The 17,561-nt window shown below is 36.3% G+C and overlaps 3 protein-coding genes across 3 annotated transcripts in view; all 3 read left to right on the top strand.

Moving 5' to 3' along the window:
* The first annotated feature begins 12,958 nt into the window (after nucleotides 1–12,958).
* U2a (small nuclear ribonucleoprotein polypeptide A'-like U2A) lies at nucleotides 12,959–14,373 on the top strand. Its single transcript, XM_076378542.1, has 4 exons — nucleotides 12,959–13,113; nucleotides 13,197–13,237; nucleotides 13,373–13,946; nucleotides 14,033–14,373. The coding sequence occupies exons 1-4, from the start codon at nucleotides 13,032–13,034 to the stop codon at nucleotides 14,071–14,073; spliced, it is 738 nt and encodes a 245-aa protein (XP_076234657.1). The 5' UTR covers nucleotides 12,959–13,031; the 3' UTR covers nucleotides 14,074–14,373.
* A 150-nt stretch (nucleotides 14,374–14,523) lies between these two features.
* Nd-b18 (NADH dehydrogenase (ubiquinone) B18 subunit) lies at nucleotides 14,524–16,130 on the top strand. The gene is made up of 3 exons (XM_076378556.1): nucleotides 14,524–14,847; nucleotides 15,691–15,859; nucleotides 15,928–16,130. Exons 1-3 carry the CDS (start codon nucleotides 14,739–14,741, stop codon nucleotides 16,016–16,018), a joined length of 369 nt encoding a protein of 122 aa, XP_076234671.1. The 5' UTR covers nucleotides 14,524–14,738; the 3' UTR covers nucleotides 16,019–16,130.
* Nucleotides 16,131–16,676: 546 nt separating this feature from the next.
* Nucleotides 16,677–17,561, top strand: part of Sit (stuck in traffic) — a 48,082-nt gene continuing 47,197 nt past the window's right edge. Inside the window, exon 1 of the mRNA XM_076374855.1 lies at nucleotides 16,677–16,730. The gene's annotated coding sequence lies outside the window, so the exon portion shown is untranslated. The remainder of the gene's footprint in view (nucleotides 16,731–17,561) is intronic.

Raw genomic sequence — 17,561 nt, 5'->3', positions numbered from 1 at the left:
AAACACTAAATTGCATTAGAAAAAACGAGATGCTGGAACTTCCGCGAGAAAGTTATCATTAATATCAAGACTTCTTTTTTTAGTATATTTTTCTAACGATAAAATATTCCGAATAATTAAGTCAATTTTTTGTTAATCTTTTTCCTCCATTTCATGTACTCGTAAAGACAAGTATCGTATAGTTTCCATTTTTATTTCTTAATTGCAACAAGGTTATCTATAATTTATTAGAGCGCATAAATGAATCTACTCAAGCAGAAACGATAGTTTATTTTTTCTGTGTGCCTCCCTTGTCGCCTGTGCTTCAAATTTTCGTACAGTTCTGGTCAAAGGATATGAAGCATTTGAATTCAGCTTCAATTAAACAAATAATTGAACTTTCGTGAGAATTTCAAGCGCGGCAGGTATTGAACTGTCAGATTAGATAGAGGTGTAAAAACAGTATTGCTAATGATCGTAACGCGACTCGTTCCTGAGACTATGTTAATTGAACAATTTAAATTATCGACGAGTGACGCGAGTATTTCTTATAGCCTTAATTATCGAGATTAATGTTTTATTGGTGTCAAAAGTTATGTCTGAGTTCATATCGCTCTATTTTTTATAATAAATGAGTAGAAAAACTGATGTAGCTTTAATGAAGGCTCTCATTTCGAGTCATTATTAATTGCATTCAATTATATACGTAAATACTTTTTCAAATATCATCGAAATTAATAGGCAAACCGAGTAGCAGTTACTGTCCTTTTGTGACAGTTCAAGCAATTAAGTGTATCACTCCTCGTCAATCACTTATGTTATTATATTTAATACCAATTTTCTAAGTACTTTTTATATTTCATGTCTACTTCGAAATCGTACTTTAACCTCGCTTCGAGTTGAACTCTTTTTATTCTAGATTTACCTTGTATACAGTACGAATACAAACAGAAATAGTACTCTGTACCAAGATTCATTAAGTCAAGCCTATTAACAAACGTTTATTTACCCGATGAATTTCTGAAGATGTTTCTTTCATATGCAAAGTTATGTGCGGAAAAAACCGTGTTTTGCGATTTTGTTTCATTTCTTTGAAGGAATTCTATTCCCTATTTCGCTGCACCACAGTTACCCTGTTATTAAAAAGCTACGTCTTCTCTGATTAATCATCCTTCATAAATATAATTCCCCTTATAATTACATACTCTTCCTAACTCACCTATCAATTTATCAGTGCCATTTTGATGAAAAAGATCACTACAGTACCTCTGTTTTTGGAAGTCTCGAAGCCTCCATATTCATGCCTTCCGCGTCTTCTGTTACAGCCCAATTATCATTTCAATAAAACGTAGTACGCAAATGAACCAGTTTATACAAAAGCATAACTATTCCTCGTCTGTCTTGGCGCGACGATCGCGCAAAAACTCCCAAGTTTATGTTCAAGCAAATACTATACTTCATGTTTTCTTACGCGTTCTATTAACTAATTGAGCTTGTACCTATAAGTGCTGTCCAGTGTACACGCAAAAAAACACATGTAAACATACACAAACATATATCTCGCATAAACATTGTGGACGCGTGTTGCGTGAGCCATTCCACGATACATCGTCGTAGGGAAAACACATTTGCTGCGTGTAGATTTCCTCATTGACGCGACATGCATCCGATACTAATTTACATATACGCGGCATTCTGCGTTCCATTTAGCGCACGTATGACTAGTCTAAAAAAAAAAGGAGAAAAAACGAAAAAGAAAACAGAAGGAAAGAGAGAAACGTTTGTCGGGGGCACGCGTACGAGTACGTAGAGATTTATAAGCCAGGCACGTCATTGGACAATTTAAATGATTAGCCGGGACCAGTGGCTTCAGGTAACTTAAAGACGGAAGTTTCCAAGGTCTTGAAACTCATCTAATAACGTAGGCGGCGGCATTTCGTCGTTCCTTTTCTTTAGTAGCCGCCGACTCGTCATCTCGTCCAGGAGAACGGCGACCTTGTGCCGATGATTGCGTTTTGTTGTACGTTCGACGACCTCTCAGGACGAACGTAACAACGACGCCGCGAGCACAGAGCCGCGGGATGCTGACTCGAGGTGGACAAGGGCGGACCTTTCGCGACCTTCCTCGGTCGCAGCTCGGTCCCTTTACTTCTGCTTTTTTAGCGGCCTTCTTGTTTCTTCTCGCTCCGAGAAATTCTGGGACCGAATACGAGCTTCTATACTGTCCAACCGTGGGGAACAGCGGTGTCTAATAAAAATATTTTACTGCTATTTTGTACCAACAGGAAAAGCTGAATGTTCAAAATTATCCAAAGGTGCAAACGTTTAACGTAACATTTTTTGATAGTTACTGCGTTTTTTCATAGTTGGGCAGTCTGGTGCTTGTTGTGAATGCAGGGTGGTCAACTTAAATAAGACCACCTATATATTTATATTCTCTATACCATTCAAATTGCGTTTAAAATATTTTCTATGTCGTCATGATGAGAAAAAGGGATATTTAGGTGGCCTTGCTTAAGTGGACCACCCTAGTGACTTATGAGGGATCTTTTCGAAGTATGCACAGAGTGTTTTGTTCAATTTTTAATAGATGCAAGGGAGAACAAACTAAACACTTTTACAGAGTAGAGTAGACCACCTTTGCCTAGTTTCTTAGGAATTAATTAATTAATTAGTAAGTATGGTGGCCTCTGAACGCGATGCTAAGATCGGTACTGTTCCAATTTCCTCTACTATTCCCAAACAAGGAATTTGTATGGCAACCCTGATTATACTTACGTTCCCTTTCATTTATTCTCTCGTTATTCGATCCTCGCTCGTCACCAGACAGTCATCGCGAAGAATAGGGTAAACGGATCAAGAGTTCCTCGTCATTAATAAATCATTAATAATAACAATTTTTGCATTGTATGCTAATTGTTGAGCGATGTGGATCGGTCAGCGTGACAAGGATAATTTGTACTTTCTTTCGTTGTCGGTGCATATAATCATCGCAGTTAAAGTTGAGAGTCGCGTGGAAATTTCTTAAAAAATGCCCCGCAAGGTGGACTACGCTCAACCTTGGAGACCTTCCGCGATCACGCTTCGGTACAATGGCCTCTTATTTATCGCCTTGCTGCCGGTAGCAGCGCGTACACGCATGTTCCTGGATGTTTGGGAACGATTGAAGCGATCTGCGAGCGTCATTCGTGATTTCGAACGATTAACCCAAGAGCACGTACTGTGATTACCAGTTTCGAAACGAAATACGATTAAAGTAAATGTTCCAATACTTGGACGTTTAAGATATCAAATGGCCTAGTAAGTGGACAATATTTTTAGATAATTTTATGCATGTCCTGGTGTTTGAATTGCTTATACTATTTTAGGGTATTATTCTTTGTTTTTTAGTAAGTACTATTCGTGTCCTATGAGAAGTCCCCTGGAATGCTTTGCTCCTAATGTGTTTCAATGAACATCTCATGGGACTCGAATAGTACATTAAAATTCAAGTTGAGAATTAAATAAAATTGGTATTAGTGTCCAAGGACCAGAGCATGGTCGACTACTGGGACATTTACCTTATTTCGGGATTCTCGAGTGTTCTAACATGCTTGTCAGGGCGGTTTGGACAGGACCAGTCTTACAAGATTGGACGAAAACAAAGTGTGACACAGGATTTCCTCCGACAATCCACATTCGATTTTATGAATTTGGATGCTGAGGTTCTGTGACGCGCGAAGAGCTTAAAATACTTAGGGTTCTCACAGAATTGGCATTTCAACTGCGTCATGCGACGATAATTGTCTCGATGATCTCAATGGTATTGATTTTTGCGATATTTTGCTAATCATGGTTTTGGAACCATTTCTTGGACTATACAATAAATGGACGTAAAGTGCACCTGCTGTAAATTAGAGTTTTTATCTTAATTAAAATGTAGGAGAGAATTTTTAAGGTTAATTTAAAGGAAGATTTTTAAAAACAGGAATATACTAAAATAAAAATTCATAATGCAGAAATTCGAACTTTGGCATCTCGAAAATGAAAATGCATATGTGAATTGTGATGTTTATCTTGCAATTATAGGTTCTAGTTATATTTTTAGACATCTTTATATGATAACTAGGTATTTGAATTAGACTGTTGCTATTTTAGTGTACATTGTACTACAGAACGTGTCACGTGACTGCACCGACTCGCACGCGAAAATATTCGTTCCATTACCGTAAGACGATGTACGACTGCTGAAAATTAGTATTCAATGAGCGCGTGAGCCACCCACATCCACGGAACTCGAAGACCACGCGCTGTTCGTTCTTTATAGTATAATTTGCCAACATCTGTCGTACGCAATTCAATTTGTGAAGCTGGGTGGTCGCTTATCAGTTTCATCTGTTATTGTATCGCGTGAGCGCAGTGTTTTTCTGCGACTTCAGCGATGAGTTGAAGACGGGTAAATTTAGGAGGCAAAGTTATTGAATTTATAAGTTCGAGATCCTGAATTTATACGATCAGGGTCAAGAGAAGCTGGGTATTCTCTGTTCCTGTTTTACTCGTCCTGCGTTCGCAAAACTGGAAGCACAAGGTATTTGAGAAGTGCTTCCACTCTGTTAACTAAGTAAATAAAATCTACATATTCCATATCATTGCGCCATTTTTAAACTGATTTATAAACGTCACCATTAATAGTCTCGCGTTTGTTTTACAAAGTATACGCGCAAAGTCACGATTAAAAGTTAACATTAGTTTTCAAGCATTTGTAGGCAGTAGTAACGTTTTTACTTTCGAAACATATACAAAACAAGTGAATTATTTCGCTTGCAGCTGCTCTTTTTTTCAGTAAAAGACGTCAAACGAAATTTTTGCGGCGTAATTAAGGGATTAGTGAATTTATAATTTGCGCGTGCAGACACATGCCACGTGTTTCGATAGCGATTTTCGTTTTTTATCGAAGTGAATAGTTTCCATAGTCCCACCACCCTTCAGCCTGACTTCTCCCATTCCAGAACCATTTCTGAAAAAACATGTTCGAGATTCGACTCCTGTTTTTTGATCGATAACATTCTACTTCCATGATTTGCGTTGGAGAAAACTCCGAATCGTTTTATTTTAAAACACCTGGCTGCATTGTATTTTACGAGCAGTCTAGTCGATCGTGATCAACTAAAAAAGAACAAAACAACATTGGCAAAAATTATGCGAGCCACGGGGCCATCGATCACGAGCGTGGAAGCAGGATGTTTGCCCGATCAATTTTAACAATTTTACCCTTCCTAGATTTACGTTACGAGTTCCAGGATAGCCTGAGCTAAGGATCCCCCCCTGCCGCATTCTGTCATCTCCTGCATTATAATGGCACAGGCCGCTTGTAGTAAATTCGTCGTAGTAAACCATTCTTGGAAGTGTGCACATCATTATTTATTAAAATCATTTAGAGAGAGAGAGGCAGGACTCGTGACGCCTACGCAGTGTTGTTCAGACGTTCTCTGATGCAGTAAATTCATTTTTGATACGATAGCTTAGGTATACTAAATGACCTTTTTCGTGAAACGATTCGCAGCGGGTTAATTATGGCGTGAAAAACCACGAAGATACAAAGTGAGCTGAGCTTCTATCGAACAGGAGATAAACAGAAGGTAGAAATATTCGAGGGTGATATAAGATGATCCGTCATTTGTATATGTATGCATGTCCGCTGCTAAAAGCGTCACTTTTCTTCCACGACTGAAAGAGAATAGAGGCGGTCGAGGCTTGACTTTTGCAGAAGAGATTCTTTTTTGTCGGGTTGTTGCGGTTGTCCTTGGCCGTGCCATTCTGTATGGCGCTAATTGCTCTACGGTCAGCGATTGTCGTCGATGAAAGTAGAATTCAATCGGGCGATTCCCGCTACTGGAGTGTGCTCGACCTTTGATCGTGCTCGATACTTGCCTCTCGGTTTGGAACGAGATTATAGGCAAAGTAGACATGAGAGTTGACGTCAGAGGATTCGTCTGTGAGGTACGAGAAAATTATAATATTCTCGATTCATCTTTCTTTTGAGACAGTTCATTTGTACTGAAATTTTACCGTTGCTTTGCGTCGAAGTTCTCCTGGCTCGACTTAATTATATTAAGACAGTAAGGCGAGTAGTCATCGTTTGGCTAAGGTTTACAGTTTTATTCGCTAACAGTGTCCCGTTAGTTGACACTTATGCATACGAAATGTTGCTTAACGAAAAATTGCGCGGTTAATTGCTGTACAGTCCTGGCGAGATTTGGTACCGAGCTTTTCTTTACCAAGGTTACCTCATTTTTGGACTTTGCACCGTTCTCTCATTAAGAACCCAACAAATCATTGTGTACCTATAAGATACTTCATATCCTTCCTGTCCAAGGACCTTGGAACCATAATCCCACGTTACCTTGATTCCCAAATCGTTTATTCTCCCGAAATTAATGACACAGCTATGACAATTTGACATTCAATTCCTGATCGATGGCTGTTCGCAGGTAGCTCGATGACCCCTTGGCTTCCTCGTTCACTCTAAAAAAGTCCTCGTTGCCTTCGTTCCTTTGCTTCCTTTGTCGCTTTATTATCCTTTTTTGTAATCTTTGTTACATTTTCTTCCTGATTTCTCAACTAAGCATTCATGGCTATCGTCATTTTTCACTATCATCCACGTTGTGTCGTTAGGAAATAAACAAATCTATTACAACTATGATTAATATTACCATAAAATACCTTTGGACGTAAACATTACGCAGAATGGAAACCGTGGAAACTCGAGTTTGACGTAATCGATGGTTTCATAATAGAGGTGCTGATCTATCTCAACAATGTATGATATGTTTTTTAATTTACTCCTAATTACCTTGTAACTGTGCAAAAACTCCTAGGTTTCCATATTTGTTATGCATTCATCGCAGAATATCCCACAACGTTTTGTCAACTAGATCTCCTTCGTTTGGTCGATCAGGAAACGCCTACTCCTTTTAATTAAATAAAATTAAGCGTCGAACGCGGTCGACGAACGAGACGCTCGAATCGGTCGGCTGAAAAATGGCCACGGTTCATATTGCGCAAGGGACATTCCATGGTCTAGGAGGCGGAATTGTAAAGGAAAGTTTATCGAGGTCGTGGAGTGGTACTTCTGGTGGGCCCTAATTGTTTATGAATATTTTATGGGCCATCATTTCACACCGCCAGTCCTAGGCGAGGCGACCTTTGGAGGCTCGTTCTGCGTTGAATAAGAGAGTTCAACGATTGGGACGCGGTAGGACGACCGACTGCTTCCACTGTGAAGTGAATGACTACGATCGGACTGTGAAAGATTTGGAGACTGACCTTCGGTAACTTTCGAGGAGCGATCTATTCGATGATTATTAGGGATAAATATGCCTTAGAGAACGTCGAGCACAGGGGTCATTGTACCGATGGCATCGTTGTGGTTTGCAGACGAAGGTTGCTGATTCTGTGGCACAAGCTCATCGAAATTTCTCCCTTGTGAGAACCTCGCTGTTTTCAAGTCTCTTCGAATGTACACTACTGTGAATAAGTATTTGGATACTTTCAATGCTTTTAAAAGTTCATGAAATACCTACATTTTTTTATTTATACTAACTGCTGTCAAGTGTTATTTTCGTCAGTATCTGTAAACCTTATTTCTGTGGTTGTAAAGCAAAATTACCTAAGTTACTTGTCTTTGCTTTCGAGATATTGGCGTGTAAAGGTTTCAGCTTCAATATTGTCTTATGGACTTGTGCCTTCTTGAATTCTTATTTTTGGGTAAAAAATTCTTTTAATGCCCTTTCTCGTCCCTAAAAATATAAATTCTATATTCTAGATGTCAATTAAGGTCTTAACTGGAATTTTTTGGAACTGTGACATAGGTCGTTTTGTATTACATCCATAGATATAATCGTCTAAAATGAAGTTTATAGACAAAACTATATCACACAATTTTACTCATTTATTTAACAGATTTTACATATTGCAATAATGTGGAAGTGTCTAAATATTTATGCACATTTCTTAAAGTACATACTTGCATTAAGTCAGTGACAAGGGAGCCACGATTTCACTTGACGAACAATATTGTCACGATTGCAGCAATTGGAGATAGTTTGAAACAAAAGGCGAGAATTGCGCGACAATCATTGCACAATGCGATCTGTTTCTTTGAGATTTTTTTATTAGCCATTTCTTACTGCATTCTTGTCGGAAATTGCATTTTTAAATTTTGCTTTCAATATTTGCACCATTTGTATTTATTGTTGTTACTCAATGCTGATAGTTACTCAACTGACCGAAGTGGACTATAAACCAATGCTTATTAGTTAAAGCCAAATTTTCTAGCATTCTTTATTCTTGTAACAATTCTTAGTGTAATTGGGTAAAATGCTATTTGCAATTGAATAGTCAAATTAAATCTCTCGGTGCTTTCTTTGTTTACAGTGTCTTTATATGGTCTTTGAGCTTTGTCAGCTTAAGTAATATTCTAGATGTTATTGAATCGATAATCAATACGAATTCAAATGATTTTTAATTCTTTGAATATGGATCACCATTTAAACACTCTTATATTATACTTTCATGTTCCAAATCGTATTCAGGAGGTTTAATTATTGTTTTCTCATTTACGTTTACGTAATAACGGGCAATGCAATCGAGTGAATAGTAATAAATACATTATAGGCATTTCGATGATGCTTATCAACCTTAACCTAAGTAAGTAATTCTGTATTCACTGACGTCAATCGTTGGAAAATGCCTTGCCAGGCGAGAACAATTGTATCTTGGAACGCAAAATGTTTGAATTTGCATTTTATTTATGAAATTAAAGTACTAATAGACATTTATGTATTCCTAATAATACAAACATTGTAATAGTTCCTGACATTTTTCCAGATACTAAATGTATAAAAGATTAATCTACGAAACAGTTTTTCTTCTTCTGCTGTCACTTTTTTCAATCCTAATTAAGAAAAGAATTTGCATTATTGTTTGTCTACTTTGTACTAATTACGTGATTTTCATATGTGATTCACAGGTACAAAAAAAGTTCTATTTATACATATTTACAGCGTATCAATATATAATGCAACGTGCAATTACTGCAGCCTATAAATGTATAAATTTAATAATTAAATAAATACACCGATTTCTCCATAATTAAACAGAAATCGTTTTATGCATATGTAATCATACATGACTGAGAAAACTTTATACTACTACCTTCTTCTACGCACTTGCTATCCAAGGGAAACCAGTTCAAGGAGGATGGTGATCATAGGAATTTCCACAGAAGTCTTCTCATTTAGTAACACTATGAAATTTTCACATCATCCCATGTGTTTCAAGGAAGACAGTTAGGTTCACTCAGGACTGTACATATTTTGTTTGAAACGTTGCGGAATTTAATAAGAAGCCAGTGAAGAAAGATTAAAAACAAATTATCATCGGCCACCAATGTGACTTTCCTCGTTCCACAAATCAAAGAAAAAAGAATTTATACCTCGATTTCATCCAGATCACTTGCAAAACAGAAGAGGCACACACGCAGTGTCCATGAATTTCTGATACGAATATTTAGCAAAAACTCTCTATTTGAGATCAAATTTTTCAACAACGAGCCATTGACACCCAGTATTTGTTTTGACGATTTATAAATACTGTTATCAATTCTCTTAGTTGATTATTCATAAAAACTTACATTACTACATTAGTATGTAAATTATATACGTAATCACGAGCCGCCACATTGTTATTCAATCCATACGATTTACACATCGATCATCAATGCTTCACTGCGATTACGTATGTCCTATAGCTACCAAAATCTTCCAAAAAATTCAAGTGTCCAACGGGAAAAGGAATGACCGATTAAACACATTTGCCTTAAAAAACTGGGTACTTTACGATCTTCCGAACCGTTATCAGACATATTTCCTCGAGTCAGATATCCTTTCATCGTTACTGTAATAATTTTCTACACGTTTAACAATAAAATTCGAATAGCAAGACGAAAAATTTCACGATGTCATCTGACGACAGAAGGAGCAACCAGGAAGGTTAATTCGCTGACGTTCGGTATTTTAATGTTTTATAATTTATACTAACACGCATGTTGATTATGCTGATCGATGAAAGCTCCAATATAACACGGTTCTTAAGATCAGCAAAGGGTTGGAGTAGACGTAAAGTAACGCAATACACTATCAACAGTCAATATAGGTTCTTTGTCTAATAATAAAAAATCTGTAATGTAATATATATATAAAATACTTAATCTGTGTATTTTCGTGGCTCTTATACAAAAATTCACTCGCCCAAAAAATATTTTCGCGCTATCATTGATGCATCCTTAATTTAGTCGATTGACTGCATCTAGACGTATGTGTAGGACCAATCCCAAGGTTTCTCTTGATGAATTCTGTTGGCTCGTCTGGTGACATGTTTTATATTCTCGATAGTGGCACAAGTTTTAGGTGAGTGGGACCTCTTGACCGCTGTCGCTGATTTTTTCACTACCCAATCGATTGTGAGACGAATTACATATGCAAACCGAGTGTGCAAATGGTTACAGTATTCGAACGGATGTTACGTAATCAAGACCAGTTCGGTTAATGTTGTGCGCGATATTAATCGAGCAGAGGATGACCCGGAATGGGATTTAGCATGGATTTAAGTGGCTCTTCGTCTGGAGCAAAAAGTAAATCCTCTTCTAACGAATGTCCCCTGTCAGATCATTATTTCACGTCCCTGTAGAATGTTTTTCCCCAGGAGTTTCTTCTACCTGAGAGCGAAGAGTGGTCTTCTGGTGGTCTTCAGATGATAAAAAATTTTAATGCATAACAACTGTCATTAATTAAATTACACATGTACCTTTTGAGGATTAGCAATATTGTAATTACCAGCAGTAAACACGTGTATACACAGGTATAAATAATTCCATCGTTAGGCGCTGTTACTTTGGCGGAATAACTTCTTTATTCGAGATATAAAGTCTGTAATATAATATAAATAAGATGTAAAGTGGAAATAACCTGCTTGAATGTAACAAAAATTGGAAAAATGTATGATAATTAAATAATCAATTTGTAGTACTGTCGGCTACTTAGAGGCTAACGGTTTTAGCTACCATAAAGATAGCGCGAAGTTAATTGTCTATTAATTGTAAGGTGATAAGTAACAATATAGGATAATTTTTTTAATATGGAGTTCCATTTTCGAGGATAAGTACACATGGTGATTATCCACAATCTATTTCGAACACATTCAGATACCCACACAACGTCCTGAAGACGTCTATTTTATGTCCATTTTTGGCCTGAACATCTTATAGACGTAATTTAGACGTTTTTCAGATGTCTTTGTCCTATTCGGATAACTTTTGCTCAGGTTTCGTCTTGAACTATTTCTCAGCACAGTTCTCAGGAGTGATGCAATCGCGTGTTTTAGGAAACGAGGTGACAATCATTTTGCAATGGTTCTTCGGCGAAAGTGTCACAGCACGGTAATATACGTTATTCTTTTAATAGAACATTTTCGCCGGTCGCCTTTTGAAAGCAATAGATTAGAGAGCGTAATTCCTTCGATTCTGCAACAGGACGCAGATGGATGTAATGGTTTCACCTACTTTACTTCCGCATTGGAGAACATACAAATTATACATGTTAAAGTCAGTGTTTCGACACCTGACCACGTGCTCCCGCTGCACTCTACTGGTCTCTAGACCGACTACCTATTCCAAGGTTAAAAAATTCCAAGATCGATCCATCTTCTTTTGATCGTTCCTGATCCGTACGCAACATCAATCACCAGCGTTTCTTAATTCGCTGGCAAATTATAGGAAGCTAGGCGAGACATTTTTTAAACTTCTTTCAGCGTTGATTTTTCTCCTCGAGGTAACAAAAAAAAATTTTCTACCCGTGTCCAATTAAGATAGTTGTGAATGGTTCTTGAAATTTAGGGATACTATGTTCTAGATGTTTTTTATCGTTTATTATGAAACGAGCTTTTTGAATTTGTGGATGTGGGGAGCATTTGATGCATATTCATTGGGAATGCTTCTCGAGGAGCGAAATTATTGCATCGGATCTTTGAATTTGCCACTCGAGAACACGACCTTCGGAGCGTGTTCTAGTCGCTGACGAATACATTTATCGCGATCCATCGATCCGATGACATAACGATAGTTTCCAATAAGATCCTGTGCATACGCGCCGACTTTGCTGCGTCGCGATTCGAGGTAAACAGGAACCCATCCGTGGAATCAGAATTTCCAATGCGAGCTGTACGATTCAGTTGTTGAACTTTGATACCGACATTGTGTTAAACATTCGGATAATGCGCGGCTTTATTATGTGACCGCGTGCAGCCTTGAGTGCCAGTAATCGGCGTGTAATATGAAAACGTGTCAAAAATATCAAATTCGAACAGGAATTGAGTCGCTGGCGAGATTATGACGTAAACGTGTGTGTGGTGTTTGAAAATTTATGATAAAGATCTTGCGTTTCTGATTGAGAGTATTACATCGATATGGAAAAAGAAAATAAGAAAACGTGTTTTAAATACAAGACGACGTATTTCAGATAATTGCTATCACTAAGTGAGGGAAATCGTATGCTGAAGTGGATTTGTAGTATTTATTTTAAAGAATAATTGCCAAGGTAGACTTTTGAAGTCTCTTTTTATAAGTGTAATGTATTTTATACCTAATTTTTGTAGCGTAGAATAATTGATGTTATATATATTTTTTAAAATGAAGGAAAGTGTAAATTATTGTAAAAAATATAGTCTAGGTCAAGATTATTGACAACTTTGTCTTGTCTTGTTATTGTTGTAAAAATTGGGACAAGTCCAGACAATATCAAGATTACTTTTGAAATCTTGTGCAGCACTAGATTTTTGATTTCATAACTTTTACGCATTCAAATATCGGTTGGTCACATTGCGCGTGTTACCAACTGTTAGGTCCAACTTTAACAGGCAACTTCACTGAAGTGAGTGTTGTGTTTGTTTCGTAAAATTGCGCGTTTCTTATCAGTCTGAATACTTGTGAATATTTGTTTAAAAAGTACCATTGAAAAATGGTTAAATTAACACCAGATTTAATACAGCAGTCTATGCAATATATAAATCCTGTAAAGGATCGTGAATTGGATCTCAGAGGTATGCGAAACGAAGTATATTTTAGTCTCAGGCATTTGGCTTATGCTTTTTCTGATATTTTAATATTTCTAAAATTATTACAGGATATAAAATACCTACAATTGAAAACTTGGGTGCAACTCTGGTTAGTATTCAAATTAACAAATTCTTATATGAATAATTTCCTTTGATATTTATATATTGTTGGTTAGGTATAACCTCTACTTCTCTCAAAGGTTAAGAACACCAAAATATACCGTCTACTAATACTTTTTTTCAGGATCAGTTTGATACGATAGATTTCTCAGACAATGACATCCGAAAGTTAGATGGCTTCCCTCTTTTAAAACGAATTAAGACACTTTTTTTCAATAATAACCGTATTGTTAGAATTGGCGAGGGATTAGAGCACTGTATACCGAATTTAGAGACTCTTATGTTAACTGGAAACATGATTCAAGAACTAGGCGATTTGGAGCCACTAACACAATTGAAGAATTTGACAAATCTTTGTCTACTACAGAACCCAGTTTCTGCAAAACCTCAGTATAGGCAATATGTGGTATATAGGTTTCCACAATTGAGACTCCTAGATTTTAGAAAAATTAAGATGAAGGAGCGTGAGGCTGCAATTGCCTACTTTAGGAGCAAGAAAGGAAAGGAAATGGTTCGTGAGATAGCCAAAAAAGCAAAAACACAGGCTTCTGGTACGGCTGCAGATAAACCTCTGACTACTCCAGAAGAACGTAACAAAATAAGAGAAGCTATTACCAATGCTTCTTCTCTGGAGGAAGTACAACGCCTGAGTAAATTACTCCAAGCTGGACACATGCCTAGCGAAGAAAGACAAAATGGTTTGTGCTTAGCTCCTTTTGGAGGCTTAATAAGAAACATAGATATTCTGTATTTCATTGAATTGATTATACTTTCAATATTTTAGGAAATACAGTGCCTGAAGCAATGGAAGAAGAAGATGATTAAATTTTGTATAAATTATTTATAAGCAACAGTAATCTTTTTTATCCTCGTAAGTATTTGATCAGTATCCTTGCTGGAGATAAGAACAGATTGTTAAGCTGATAAGAAATCATGTGCTACACAAAATGATTCTTGTTTAAAAAACGGTTCATACTGGTGGGAATAAAATCAATGAAATACCTAACTGCCCTGAAGCGATTGTGTAAACACTATGCCATGAATTACCTAGAAACCTATTCTCAAATTTTAATACATACGTATGTTTATTTCAGTGAAGTTTCAATAAACCAGTTCTTCAGAGTTTCTGATATTTAACCTCACTCTCCATGTAATTAATTTAATTTTCTAATGTGTGATGTGAGAATGATTTCAGGAGTAAGATGAATTTGTATTTTTTTTATACTAAGCTGGAGACATAATTAATAGTAGAGATAAATGGTGTACTGTTGAATTTCATTTTGAGAGAAAGAAGTATTATTTTTCTTTTATAGAAGTTGAACTTTCATTTGTATTTGCCAATTGCCATGTGTGATATTTTGATACTTTTCATCCGCGTTACGTAAGTTAGTGTCGCTAGATGTCAGCATCTCGTAGACCGAAGTGCATTACGTCTTCGGCTTTGTATTATTGTTTCTACCATCGTAATTTTGTAAAATTTTGAAAGAAAAATGGGTAACGTCTTGAAACCATTGGGAAATAGGGAAGATTTCCCGGACAGTAATAAGCCCCCAACAATGGATCCGCATATTGGATTTCCTAAAGGCCGTAAAGAAAGGGGCAAGTATTTGATGCAATCCTAACCCTCAATAAATCAAAATTTAGTTTACAGTGTTTAGCACTTGTTTTCCTTTGATTTTACAAGCAATTTTCATTTGTCTGTTATTATTTATTTACTGTGTTTCTTTTACCTTTTTTGAGATTTCGTTTTGTTGTTATTGCTTGCGTATTATAGTCACTTCGTCAATGACATAATTACGTATGCTAATTTTTTCTCTTTTAACACTTTTCGTAATTAAAATTAATATTCTATGAAAAATTTATTCATAACGGTGCAGTAATGAATGTCTTTATTCAGAATTTTAAGTATCTAAAGATACCAGAGAATATCAGGATTTGTAATAAATTTTTTGTGACAAAATTTAATAATTCCATTTCAAAGTGATAAATTTTAAAAAAGGGTATAAAAGGAGAAGTGACTAAAGTTGCGGGATGTCACTGTTTGTCTTTCCTTTATGTGCGAGATGCGGTTTGATGAGTGTGTGTATGTGTGTGGGTGTATTAAAAAGGAAGTATCTGAGAAGAAAAATTGTAGTAAATAATTTTAGATTCCAAAATTGTGACCTAGAGAATGAAGTACACATTTTAAAATATCATTCTTTGTTTTTAATCTGGACATTTTTTGAAACTCTGACAAATAATGAAAATATTTTAGATTCTAGTTTTGAATGACTTATCCCTGTCTAGTCGTTAACTGTATTCAAGAGTTGCATTTAAGAAGTAAGGTATATTATTTTACATGTTCAGTTATTAGTCTTTGTGTATCAGTCATATAAGAGGACCTTGAAATGTTTGTTAATATAGGTACAAATATTGTTACTAACTGTGAAATTTACTTTTTAGTTATGATTGCCACAGAGAAAGAAATGAGGGCTGCTAATGTACCAAAGAACTTCAGGGATTATTGTGCACACAAGTTCATAGAGTATCAAGGTTGTGAAAGACTTCATTTCCCGTTTGTGTACAGATGTAATAAGCAGTTTGATGAATATGCACATTGTGAAGTGGAAGAGTAAGTTTCAATAACAATACCATTGTTTAGTTTAATTATTTTGTTATTATAATTGATGACTGTTACAGTTCTATCCTGAGAATGAAAGAATATGAAAGGGAACGCAGACTTCGTAGGAGACAGAGGAAGAAGGAACAGGCCATGAAGGCTGCATCTTAAATTGCAATCCTATTGGCTGTTTCTTTAGAATACAAACATTCGGAGACAGTTATTTTGTCATTGTAAATAATTGATATTAATAAAAAATTAACCTGTTTGGGTCTGTAGAAATTATAAATGGTGTAACTTCTTTATCCTGTTTTACTTTTGGCTGTGTTTGTCTAGCGAGATCTATTATTGTTCCGAATTTATATAAATCAATTATAAAGTGGAATCTTTTGACTTTTAAAAGTTTAAAGCACTTACGTTTTGTGCATTTGATATAATCAAAAGCAGTTCATGAATATTTGATTTAATAAGTTGAATACATACCTATGGAAATGTGTATTACCGAAGATATAAATACGCTTAGGAGTGCTTTACAATGCGCTTCATAAGAGTAATTTACTGTTTATTTCTCATTATATAAAAAAGAATTACATATTTACAAAAGAGTTTCATCGCTCGTGAAACGCATTAAAATAAATTACAATCTTAGGATGAGGTTCGACGATAAACATTTACCAAAATTATCGTATCGTTAGGGCGCACGCTCGTTTCATTTCCCTGCAGCCAGAGGATTAGTGTCTCTGTTCACCCCTCCTTGAGGGGTGTATCGAGAGAATCGATAAGGTAGAAAGTCTGTACTTCACTGGCTACCAGGGAGGACATTATACATGTCGACGAAGGGTTTGTCCCTTGATTGCTAGCTAGACTCTTTAAAAAAAGTAGAGTGAGTATCGTTTAAACCCCTCTCGCGTGTATTAAATAATGAAGAAAGTTCTGTGTCATTTCCCACGTAAACAAGTGACTGTATACAAGTGTCACCGACAAGAAAACATTAATAACAGTCCACGTGAGTTTGTGTACAAATTAGATAGTGGTCAAGTAATTTTTCCCAACAAAATATCCGTGAAAATACGTACAAACACTTGAGTCACGACAAGGTCGGATACGTTCTACGATTATCCGAACTTTTGTTAATATTTATCATGTTCTCGCGGTGTGTAGCCACGACAAGAAGAAAAGTCTTCACTTTATAATCTTTCGCAAGTGTTGACGTACGGCTATGAAATCCGTTTAATGGTCAGATTTCGTAAGAAACTTTACGCTCCTCTAGATACATCGACTTAGTAGCCCGTTCGCTAGTGAGAGGAATTTCGTTTTTAGACAAATGTACAGTGTGTGTAAAAGTGTGCGTTATTAGTTGGATTAGTGTTGGGTATCACGTTGGAGATTGATATCGTTCTTGCATCACTGCCGAACGATACTTCTTTGTTCGTTAACACTTTGCAGTGTGAACATACGCTATTTTATGAGGGGTTACGCGAAAACATTTGATATTAGATGACAAACGCCCCTTAAATAATTATCATAAATGAAAGATTGAGCTTAGAATGAGCCAGTGAAAATGTTTGCACGGTATTCAAGGACCTTATTCTAGTGAGATAAATCCTTAATTAAAAAAAAAAAATTACTGTCTAGTAATCATGCTGTAGAATCTATAGACTATCTCACAAAAGTTTTCGAGTTTTACGATCATAACTGTATCCCTGAAGTACCG

Source organism: Calliopsis andreniformis, chromosome 1 (assembly GCF_051401765.1).
Source record: "Calliopsis andreniformis isolate RMS-2024a chromosome 1, iyCalAndr_principal, whole genome shotgun sequence".
NCBI classification, from domain to species: domain Eukaryota; kingdom Metazoa; phylum Arthropoda; class Insecta; order Hymenoptera; family Andrenidae; genus Calliopsis; species Calliopsis andreniformis.
Note: the sequence above shows the minus strand (reverse complement) of the source record. Positions and strands in the feature narration are given on the sequence as shown.